The sequence below is a fragment of the Mustela erminea genome, chromosome 5, assembly GCF_009829155.1.
Source record: "Mustela erminea isolate mMusErm1 chromosome 5, mMusErm1.Pri, whole genome shotgun sequence".
In the NCBI taxonomy this organism is placed as follows: Eukaryota; Metazoa; Chordata; class Mammalia; order Carnivora; family Mustelidae; genus Mustela; species Mustela erminea.
Window position 1 is genome coordinate 56,110,987 of NC_045618.1, and position 12,495 is coordinate 56,123,481.

The 12,495-nt window shown below is 45.0% G+C and overlaps 1 protein-coding gene across 1 annotated transcript; it reads right to left on the reverse strand.

The window, feature by feature from the left end:
• Window positions 1-7,609: 7,609 nt before the first annotated feature.
• Window positions 7,610-11,856, reverse strand: GJD2 (gap junction protein delta 2). The gene is made up of 3 exons (XM_032343215.1): window positions 11,774-11,856; window positions 10,959-11,125; window positions 7,610-9,902 (listed from the first exon to the last, which is right to left on the reverse strand). Exons 2-3 carry the CDS (start codon window positions 11,027-11,029, stop codon window positions 9,008-9,010), a joined length of 966 nt encoding a protein of 321 aa, XP_032199106.1. The 5' UTR covers window positions 11,030-11,125; window positions 11,774-11,856; the 3' UTR covers window positions 7,610-9,007.
• Between the last annotated feature and the right edge of the window lie 639 nt (window positions 11,857-12,495).

The window sequence follows — 12,495 nt, forward strand, 5'->3', positions numbered from 1 at the left end:
GACCTGGTCATGCATGATGCTCATCTTCAACCCTTGGACCAAGATTTTTTTCTCAAATTCCAGAGTCACAGTCACTCAGAGTGTCTGTGCTGTGACCTTATATTTAGTTAGCTACCAACGCAGACACACACACACACACACACACACACACACACACAGATTGTTTTCAGTAAAATACAAAAATGAACCCCCAAATGCTTTCCCTTCCACCCTTTCCCCCAAAAGCAAATGTGAGGAGACTTACTGTGTATTCTTATCTTATAAACCAGTTTTTCTAGAATCTCAGAAATTATCTGCTTCTTGAACGTTTTATTAACTATTAACAGCTACGAACATCCCCAAGTTGACATTTTAAAGATTAGGTAAACTGTAGCATCAAATTTTAGGTGCCTACTCTGTAATCCAGCTATCCTGTAGAGACCGTCTGGTAAGTGTGCAGTGATGTTTACCCTCCTTTTGCATATAACAGTGACAACTGGAAACAACCCAAATATCCAAGCCTAGGGAACTGTTCAAGTAAATTGTGGTACCACTATATCATAGAATATTTATCCACTAATCAAAAACATATTGCAAACTTCCTTGTTGATGTGGAAAATACTAACCATCTATACCTAAAAGAAGAAAGGTCACAAAACAATATGGACACTGTGATGTTATCTCTAGAAAACATACATACATGGTTCCGTGTGCACCAGTCTTTGTACCTATGCAGTAGAAGCTCTACACAGGTATACACCAAAGGACAGACATGGTTAACGATGACTCTCTGAGTGACAGAATTTTTCTCATTGTGCTCTTCTCTCCTCTGAATAGGTGTTACTTCTATAATTGGGGGAAATGATTGCTAGGGTTTTTGTTTTGTTTTGTTTTGTTTTTAAGTAAAAGTGCTTCCTTGTATTTCCTCATCTCTGACATCATGGAAAATAGCTAAAAGGAGGATGACATGCAGGTCTGGCTGCCTCTCCAGAATGTTCACTTTAGCTTCTACTTGGTGGGTAGTCCAAGTGAGAGCCCTGTGTTCTAACTGCACTGAGGAAATCTAAGTTCCTGAGAGACCAAGTCCGACATCCTCCCCTCAAGATTGGCCTGCCACATTTCCTAGAGACCTCTTTAGAAGTATTAGAAACCTCTTTTTGAGAATACAGTCATTTCTCTAATATTTCTAGATTTCTTTCCTGACAGTCTAGAACTTAACATTAGATGAGTCAAGAAGCCATGTAGACTGCAACGTGCACCAGACTTCAAGTCAGAGAACTGAGTTCTGTCCCATCTGTGTTAAAGCTCACCATGGTTTTGCCATAAGAGACTCTTAACTCTAGGAGACAAACTGAGGGCTGCTGGAGGGGAGGTGGGAGGGATGGGGTAATGGGGGGATGGGGTAACTGGGTGATGGGCATGAAAGAGGGCACATGATGTGGTGAACTCTGGCTATGGTATGCAACTGATGAATCACTAAATTCTACCCCCCACATTAATAATACACTACATGTTAACTAAATAGAATTTAAATAAAAAATTAAAACCATCAGACCAATGAGTCAGGTTTCCTGAGACCTCATCTAGCAGAGCTTTCTCGGAAGAAGCATCATAAACGATTAAAACGTGACTTCAATATCCCACTGCCAGGACTGGAACCCAGATACACTATGGACTAGTTGTATAACCTAGGCAAGTTGATTTGACACCTACACTTGGTTCCCTTAGCTGAAAATGGGTGTAGTCATACTTAGCACTCTCCTTCCAGGGCTGTTGTAAGGATTAAGAGGGAATATATTTAACATATATTTGCTATTATGAAAATCATGAATAGAAATCTTTAGACCATTCAGATTTCACATGAAAAGCCTTCTGTGATTTTTTTTTTCTGTTGTTGTCATTGAGAAAATAAAAATGTGGAGGGAAAAAAGAAGAAAATTATGAAAAAAGGAGAATTTTTTTAAAAAAATCATGTGCAAAAAACGTGGCCGTTACCTGGAGACAGGTGTAACATATAAAGTTCCCCCCATCAAATGTCTCAGAGGTATCAACGTTCACCAAATCTATATTTAGGTGCCCATATGTTCCTACTGGTCAGAGTTGCCTAAAAATACAGACATTTTGGTGCACACAACAGCAATTTTCAGAGAGATTTCCCTTTTAGGGCAGTGAGATGCTGCAAAGCTTTATCGGGTCTAAGTGATTCTGAAATATTATATCAATTTACAGCAGAAAGGTCACCACTGGTGAATAAACATAAGGATTCTGTTCTGTGTCTGGGATTTAGCAGACTAACCCCAACTAACATTAATGGGGCCATGCTGCCAAATCCCCAACCCTCACCCTGGATATTTGCTCCAATCCCTTACTGTCTGAGATTGAAATGTGTTTTCCAAATCAAAGCTGATCCCAAAATGGGATCTCAGCATCGTCAGACAGAAATAGTGTGGCTGATGCCCGGGGACCTGGACATGCTCGAAATGATGACATTAAGGAGCTTTGTTGAAAAGGGCATCTTCTCATTGTCTACCTAATTCACTGTGGCTTTCTTTGCTTGATGTGCAATACAGTTTGCTCATTTTCCAAACCCACCTCCCACTACTCCAGGCAAAACAAAATCCCCCAGTCGTCCACATATACCTGCAGACCTCTTTGCCACAGGACAACATTTATATTGGTCGCTACCTACTTCTCTCCTCTTCAAGGAGACCCATTTCAGTGCCACCTTGGAGAAGTTTTTCTATACCTCTGCCACACCCCCTACCCAAACACACACACACACACACACACACACACACTGGATCATTGGATGTGGTGTCTCTCTCCTTGGATCTCAGAATACATTCAGCCTTGAGTATGGCTCAGTTCAAATTCTGTCTTATGAAGTTGTCTCATTTTGCTCAGGTAGTCTGCAGGGCCTATGAGGGTAGAAGTGCATCGCACCTGTCCATATGTCCTCTAAGATCTGGTCCAGGCCCTTGTGCACCTTCGGTGTTCAAGAAAGCACTGAATTGGATTGAATGACTCTGTTGTTTATTGGTTTTGGAGATTGGGACTTTCAATGAAAGGGTTGGAAACTGGAGATTTGGGGTGTAGTTATAGATGATAGATCCTTTATTTATTAAATTAATTAAATATGTTTAAGAGGACATCCCTGGTCTTTGGAGCCAGAGAGAAGGACTGGTTCATTCTTTACAACTCCATTTGCCATGGTTGTCAGAGACTTAGAACACTGGCCTGGGCGAATAATGGATCTGATTCACAATAGTAAGTCATACACTGATACTTGGCACACTGATACATACCCTCATGGATCTCTAGATTTATGCACTGACCTTGCCTATAGCCCTCAAGGCCCAACGCTGAGCACATTTTAACCGTAGCAACTAATTTGGGCTTGGTTCTACCAGGTCAGTCTAGCTGGTGTGCAATAATTCTTCTAAATAAACATAGACTTTGAGGGTAACAGAGCTGGCTGGCCATGCCTGAATATCAGAGCTCTGGCTGAGATGAGACTGATGATTTACCCTCTGTCTGCTCAAATTTTAATTGCTTCCATGGAACCTGCAGGAGATCTGGAAGTAGCTCAGGCAAAGCATAGTCTGTGCTCACAGTTTCTACTTTCTCACATCCCACTCACTCACCAAATCTAATGGAATTTCTCAAGGCTTTTATCTAGATTTATTTAGTTATTTTAGAAGTTGAATTGAACAAATAGCAGATCTTCTTCCTGGAGATTCCACCTCCCTTAACTTTATGAGACCACTTTGCAACTATCCTCTGCTAGCCAGCTCTTTCCAGCCTCCATCCTGGGCTCCTCCTCTGTCGACTCCAGGTTTTCCCCTCTGTCAGGCCCTCTCACACCCACAGCCATGGCTTCCGCTCCAGAAGACTTGAGACTTGTTTTTAGTCTTCCATCTATAACTTTTCATCACTAACTTCACATACAACATAAAAAGGGAAGTTCTGTAGGGAGAACCTCATACTTCCCTTTCCTCCCTTCCTAATTTCTGCTCCAAATATCTGATTCTCATCGTTTTATGCGGACATCTCTGACTCAGTTGTTCTCAGGCCTGACCACAAATTAGAATCTCCTGGGTAGGTACGGAAAATAAAAAAATCCTGATGGCTAGGTTCCCACATCAGAGATTCCAAACTAGGTGGTCAGGAATGGGCCAAAGGCATTGGTGTTTTTAAATACTGTTTTCCCATTATTATTGACATAAATTTTCATCTTTTTGTTGGAGATGTAGCTTCAATAGCTCTTCTCAGGAGCCAATGCAGGTTATTATTATCTCCAGGCTTCCAGGCCCTGGAGCAAGAGCTCAATGACCATTTATTGTCTTAAATAAAGTTCCCACACATCTTGGTTTGCTCAGGATCCATCCACTTTATACCTATTGTTCTGGCTTGCCGTTCAATCAGCTATCCTGCCCCTTTCCTTCTCCAACGTATCCTGTTTTGTGCACTAAGTTAAACAACCCCTCTAACCATAAGGGTACCTAAAAGTTTGAAAACACTTAGTATTATAAGCTGAATTGTGTTCACCCAGGTCAGAATGTGACTGTATTTTGAGATAGGGCCTTTCCAGAAGTAATTAAGTTAAACTGAGGCTACTGGGGGGAGGGGTCCTCATCTAATCTAATGTCCTCATAAGAAGAGAAAATTTAGACCCACAGAGGGACATCAGGTGTTCACCCATGTGTACTGAGGAAACACCATGTGATGTAACAAGACACAACAGGGAGGCCATCTGCAAACCAAGGAGAGGGGCCTTCAGAAAAAAACAAACCCATTCACACCTTGGTATTGGACATGTAGCCTCCAGAACTGTGAGAACATACATTTTTGTTATCTGAGCCATCCAGTCTATAAGATTTTTGTTATGGTAGCAGGAGGAAACACACACCAAAAAAACCCCCACCAAAACAACAAACAAAAAACCACACTTGGTAAAAAAATAAAGTACAACCAATCTAAATACTGTTTCCTAAATATTCCAGTCCTCCAAGATGAATGCTTATATCATTTTCCAAGATACCCACTGTCTTGATTTTAGACTGTTGGGGTTCTTCAACTGCATCCTAAAGGACTCGACTTCATGTCTTCACAGGATGTTTTTAGTTTTCATACACTGTGGGTCTATAACACCATTCTTAGATGGAAGACTGACAAGAAAGGTCACATATGGCCGTAATGGGTAAGGCCCAGTTCCTACCATCAAGGAGCCACATACTGATCGAAGAACATCTCATCTCCAGGCAGCTCATAACAGTGAATTTTATGAAGGCTCAGTGCAAGGTCACTAAGCCAGCCTGGAGAAGAGTTTAGTACAGGTGCCTGTGTAAGTGGACAGTGAACAGGAACATTCAGTCAAGGAGTGGTGGGACAAGGATTCCCTGCAGAAGAAACAATGTTTTTAAAAAGGGAGGGTGGTCAAAAAGGGAGGGTGGTCCTAGGTGATGCAGTTGGTTAAAGCATCTGATTCTTGATTACAGCTTAGATCATGAGCTCAGGGTCATGAGATCGAGCCCCGCATAGAGCCCCGTATGGGTTCCTCTCTGGGCGTAGAGACTGCTTAGGATTTTCTCTCACTCCCTCTCTCTCTACCCCAACCTGCCCCCTACCCTCCGCTTCTGTGCATGCTCTCTCTCAAAGACAAAAAACAAAAACAAAAACAAAAACAAACAAACAAACAAACAAAAAACCACAAAAAAACCCCAGAGAGGTAAAAGAAAAACCATGTGGTTTCTGGTGCTTTCGTAGCTTCCTTCACCCTCAATTTTAAATCCAGTCCTTTGGCTCTGTCCTCAGAGGCTAGAGAGCACAGCTGTTATCTCTCATTTTTCTAACCCTTTAAATATCTGAGGATTTTAAAATTATAAATTCTGTACTTTCAGCTTTTCTCTTCCCAGACTAACTTTGATCTGTCTAGTGTATTCTCCAAAATTTTAAATCCAGTTCATACACCGGCACCCATTATCCGTACCAATGTGTGCACGTGTGCATGTGTGTGCACACACACACGTACACTCACACAGGGGCCAAAAGGGCCTGCAGTTCACCAAAAGGCTTCTGAATCTAAGAGAATGTATTTGCACCATCCTCTCACAAAGTGCATCTAGATTAAGGTCACATCCATCACACAGCTATGTGAACCATCAAATCATCGGTATATTTTCTTCATTAAGTAGAAAGCCACAGAATTGGACTGACATAGATCAGTCATTCTTAGGGATGACTCTATATGCCCAGAGGAAGGTATATTCCCTCCTCCACTTCTGACAAGTGAACTAATAATCTTTCCATTTGTGGGTGTTTGGAAACATCAAAGAACTGAAATAGATCAGCCCCACTGATACACTATCGTTCTTCTAATCTTATATCACAGCATAAATACAACAGCCCTTGTTTTCCACACAGATTCCTACTTCTTTCACACCCAAGCATATGCTAAGAGCTCTCAAACAACACTCTTCCTCCATCTCTGGGAGGTGTCTTCAAATATTTTTAGATCACCAAACAGAAAACAGAGGAGGATCTGCTCCTTTACTCAAGGATAATCATTTTCAACTGTCTATGTGTATTGCAGATGGAAACCAATAGATCGAAATAAACATATTTTCATTCTACAATTGGCATCTGCTCTGCTATAGTTAAAGGATGCCACGATTGTGTTTGAGAAACAATCACCAGGAAAGGCCATGTTGCTTCCCAATGTTCAGACCAAGTGCTCATGGAATAAGGTCAAGAGCATTAAAGAACTAGAGGAAGAACACTAGCCTACTGAGCTAATGGGACCACATGGAGACAGGAAATGGTCAAAAATCATGGTGGAATGTATGACTAAAAAGTCAGGTCTAATGACCCACAAGGAGGAGATCGTTCTCCTTGGAAAGAACCCAACAAGAAATGATTGACTGTGCATAGTCTAACACTGTGCTGTATAAGACAGTAGCAGCTAACCATATAGGGCTTTTAAAATTAATTAAGATTAAATAAAGCTAGAAATTCAGTCCGTCGGTTGCACTAGCCATACTTTAAGAGCTCAACAGCCACATGTAGCTAGTTGTTCTCATATTGAGCAACACAGACAGTAGAAATTTCCATCATTTCACAAAGTTGTTTTGGACAGTACTGGTCTAGGAGGTTCTGTTTAACTATTAGGTCAGCACTATTTTAAACATTAGGTCTTAAAGAGATGATGGAGAGTTCAACCTATCTGCCAAATGTGACGATCCATGGCAGAAAAATGCGATGGAAAGGAGAAAATATTCTACTCCCGGGATGAGCTAAGATGATATAGTATTGGAATTTTATTACAAGAAATATCCCTAGACAAGCAGAGAAATCTTGGCTACAATGGAAAGGATTTAGTAAATACTACTATCTGAATGTCTCATCACACTCTTCTAAACATTCCACAATGTACCAGCCTCTCCTCCTCTGTTAGTGGTTGGTTGGACTTTATCAGTCTCCTCTGTTAGTGGTTGGTTGGACTTTATCAGTCATCCATTCCTCCCTTCGGGGCCCCAATATTCTGCTCTTTTGAATATGCAACATTTGTGAACATGTGTTTAAATAAATAGACACCCCAATCAAAATAGAAAAATGCAGACTCTTCCCAGTTTACAAAAAAAGGCAAGAACTTTATTTTAAACAAATCCTCAGTTGTGTGTTACATCATGTCCATATCTAAATCAAAAATCATAAATGATAATGCAAAGGAAATAGAGGGCTTCATAAAAGCAATTATCCGAATATTCTTCTTGGCCAATGCTTGAACTAAATACACAGCGGATGTGAAAGGTAGTGTATGGCACTTAAATAAATAAGAGCAAAGAGAAGGAAACATATTCACAGTCCAAAGAAACAGGTTTTTGAACCTTTGGTATATGTCTCAAATAAACATCCGTAAACACGTGTTTGCCAATAGTGTTTCGTTCCAGGTTTCTTAAGCTAGGTCTTGTGTGTGTGTTTCAGAAATAACTGATAAAATGATAAATTGAGATTCACATGGGCTGATTAAGGTCTCTGGTGTGAGCACACAGGTAAATTCAAACCATGGCAAAATGATGTGCAGCTGTGTTGCACAACGGAACTATGTAAGAAAATGAGTGAAATATACCAGTTAGAAATTCTGTGGCTCAGGTCGACACCCTTGATATTAACAACAATGACAAAATATTTTTAATGCTAGCCAACGTCCACAAGCTGGAAGGCAGAAATATCCCAAAGCTCATAACCACATGCCTAACAGTGCAACCACCATCTCACAGAAGTGTTATAGCTGCATATACCAATCCCTCCCTCCCACCCAAACCCTGCCCCTAATAAACAGCACCAGTGCAGTTTGAGTTAGAAAATTGGAAATACTGAGACATTCCGAAGGTTTTCATAATGACTAAGGGCTAGTCGGATGGGGCTTTAATGGAAACCTCTGCCGTGGCCATTCTCCAAAAAGCAACTCCCTGTAATTCTCTCTAGCTTGCAGATAAACCGTATTAGGTATACTGTAAGGCCAGATTCAGAAAAAAAAAGCTGGCATGCTATCCTGGGTTGAGGGAGAGGGGCATGCTAATAAGGAAGGTACATGGAAGATGCCTCAAGGATGTTTGTCCTGCAGCCCAGGATGAAGAGATGTGTTGAGACAGGTCACACATTTTGTACCAATGAAATATTTGTCTCATGCCATTTACCAGGGTATAGAGCTCAGCAGAGCTAGGTCCTACTTGGTAGCTGTTCAGGTACACTGTTGTCAGGATCAGACTGGGCCATAAACAAAGAGGGCCCAAGGAAGTCCTACTCATTCATCTCATCACTCTAACCCCATGGTTTCGGTAGGAACCGACAGTGTGATGCGTGGTAATGTTCTGCTTGCTCTCCTCTCCCATTGATGCAAGGTCTTCTCTTAACCATTTTTGTCCTACATCTCAGTGGTAAATGAAGGCAGGTACAGTCACTCTCTGAGTGCTCATCTGCCTCGGGGCTCCTTTTCATTCCCCAGGCCTTCCCCCAAACTGCCCCTTTACACATAGGCAGAATCGCTGGACTGAGTCCTGCCAAAATTGGGAACACTGACCCGGGGCAGGTCCTTGTTGCGGATCTCATAGACTGACTTCCTCTTGGCCTGGGCCCCTCGCACAGCCAGCTTGATCTTGCGCCATCCCAAGTGGTTGAGTTCAGCCAGGTTGAGCACAACACAGATGCCACTCACCGCAAACATGAACACTAGAAAGACAGTCTTCTCGGTAGGCCGGGACACGTAACATTCCACTTCCTTAATGCAGGGGTAGCGGTCACACTCATACAACCCTGGGACACTGAAGCCATAGAGAAAGTATTGGCCCACCAGAAACCCAATCTCCAGGGCATTTCTGAACACCACTTGGATAATGTAGAAGCGGGAGATGCCTTCCTGCCTTCGGAGTTTGGATCGCGCTGCGGTGCGCAGCCCTGATGGGTGTGGGGTCAGCTCCTTAACCTCTAAACAATCTGGCTCCGTCTCCTTGCTGGTGTTCTCTGTGTTCTGCAGCACCCCATTGACAATAGCATTTTGCAACTTCTTATCTTCTCGTTTGCCACCACCACTGGCTCCACTCCCAGTTCCTCCAGGACCCCCCATGGACTCAGGGGGTTCCCTGTCCAGGGCCAGGAAGACAGTAGAGTAGCGGCGTTCTCGCTGCTTAGCCGACTGGTGCACAGAGTAGGTGATGAAGCAGAGACTGGGGGTACAAACCATTATGATCTGGAAGACCCAGTAACGAATGTGGGAGATAGGGAAGGCGCGGTCATAGCAGGCCTGGTTACAGCCGGGCTGCAGGGTGTTGCACACAAACATGGTCTGCTCATCATCGTACACCGTCTCCCCCACAATGGCCACAATGAGGATCCGGAAGATCACCACCACAGTCAACAGGATCCTGAGCAGGGGAAGAGGGAGGGAGAGAGGTTCTCAAGGGTCTAGTCACTGACTTAAGAAACCCCGGCTCCTCCTTTCCCTGCTCTGGTGTTTGCCAGTCCTTTGACTGGGGAGCTGTCCAACCCTGTGTGGTACTGAGCTGGGAATCTAGGAAATCTTTTTTGCCTCTTCCCTTAATGCTGGTTGCCGGTAGATTGGAAACACTTCATAATACAAGGGTCTCAAGAATGTATATACCTCCATACACTAGATGTGGTGTATGGCAACAGATAGATTTCACCTGCATACATGGAACATACAGAGGCAAAAGGCACACCTTCATTCTGGATATGGCAAATGCACATGGAATATCTGAACAGAGAGTACATGTTTCAAAGTCTATACACAGAGTGTGCATATAACTATCCCAAGTGGATGTTTAGTTTACCCTCAGTATAAATATTGAACTTAATGCTTTATATGAACAGCTATGAATAACTCTCCACATATATACATATATATATATACATATATATATAGTGTATATACATATGAGTACATATATTATATATGGGAAGACATAAAAGTATCAATTGGGAGTGTGGTTTTCTGAGACCTTAAGTTTAACAGACAAATCAGTTTAGCTTAAGAAATATTTTGGGGGGAAACATACATCTGCTCTGAAGAAAAAATCCATCTCCTTATTTGCCCTTCTCTGTCCAAACACAATCTTGCCTTCCTTGTAGATTCTATTTAGGGAACCGGATGGAGATTGGCTCTGACTCCGGAGAGTGGGGGTACCACGACTGAGCCGACAACTCCTTTCCTAATGAGAGAAGAATCAACCCCCCGGTGGTGCTTCAGGGGGAAGTGATGGAGAGCTGATCAGGGGCAGCTGGGGGAGGGGGATCACTGGACATGGGGTACACAATTACTCAGGGACACAGGCGCACGGATGGAAGAGGATGGGAAGGGGGCAGTGGATGGGTTGGGGGCTGTCGGGGCTCGGTCTGGACGTGCCAAGGGACTCCCGGGGTAGCCCGACGGGGCCCGCTGACGACCGGCTCAGCGCCCTTACCTCCCGATCATAGTGGAGTGCTGCTGCACCGCGGCTTCCAGCAGCCTCTCCAAGATGGTCCATTCCCCCATCGCTGTGCATCCGGAGGCAGCAGACAAAGACTGGGCAGCACCGGGCACGTTCCCGCTCCTGGCCCCTCCCTGGGCCGCACCTCCCGACTGGGAGCGCTTGACCCCCGATTAAAGAAGCAAACAATTTCTTTTAAAAAAAATCCAGGAATCCCCTCTCCCTTTTATTGCACTTAAAAGAGGGAAATGAGGAAAGAAATCGTAGCGATCCCGGATCGATGGGGCAGCTGGCGCGGTCGGAAGAGCGGGCACCAACCTCCCGCGCCGTCCCGGGATCAGGTCTGGAGCCCGCGGATGCCGGGGAGAGGGGCGGGGCGGGGGTGGCAGAGTGCAGGTCCCCGAGCTCTCGCCCGCCCGAGAGAGGTCTCAGCCCCGGGGTTGGGGGCCAGCGAAGGGTCCGGGCACCAGCCCCCGCGCCTAGCACTTCAGCAGGCACCCGGCGCTCCTGGGCTGCCGCCTGCGAGGCCCGGGCGGAGCGCGCGGAGCTGGCTGACAGGCTCGGGAATCCGCGGCCGCCGCCTCTAATCCTCCCTTAAGTAGACTCTGCCTGCGTCACGCCAGGTCGGCGGAGGGGAGCCGAGCGCGGCGCGCGGCTGTCGCTGCGCGCTGGAGCCCGAGGGGCAGGGGACGCGCGCGCGCGGGGAGAGGGGGGCAAGAGTCCTGGGGACCCGGCGGGGAGTGGGGCGACTTCGGGAGGAAGGATCGCGGCGCCCCTCGGGGCTTCTCGAGGCGCACAGGTAACCTCACCTGACCGCCAGTCCCCTGCAGGGGTGGGGGGAGCCGGGAGCAGACGCGTGGGTGAGCGGGGAGGGGCGCGAGTAGGTCGTGTGGCCTCTCTACGTGCGTCCCTCACCTTTTTGCTCTTTGTCTTCGGGGAGACAACCAGAATTCCCTCTCTAAATGGAGATGCTGGTTGGGGGAAGTTGAGTGGGAGCGACCGCAGGGCACCTTTAAATCTCCTTTGGAGACTACTGAGTGTGAAAGAGTGAGCCTGCAGTTCCGTGCTTCCGTGGGTCGGATGCTCGATGATCGGGTGAGGGAAGCTCGAGGAGAGTCCATGTAGGCCAAAGCTTAAATGCAGGTTTGAAGCTGTTTCTGGGGAAGTGTCTGGGCACAAGTCTCTACCTAGGAAGTGCCTCGCGTGGGCAACTGGGTGGCCATGATTTAAGGTCTGGCTTCCCTCCGCACAAACGCAGATGCTCTGCTACATTTTTAAAAGAAAACATTTATTTGTTTATTTGTGTGTTTATTTATTTGCTGATGGAGGTACTTCTCAGGTTAACCTCGGTCTGAATCTGAATTTAAGGAGGCCCGGTACTCCATTGCCAGAAACAATACCGCTGACAACCTCACCCCATCTTTGCTTGGCTTATCTGGTCTTGGCTTTCTCCTCTCAACCAGCAGATCCTGGTTTCTGTCTTTAAATTTACATTTTGTTGTCAGTTCTATCCAGAGCAACTGCTTAATTG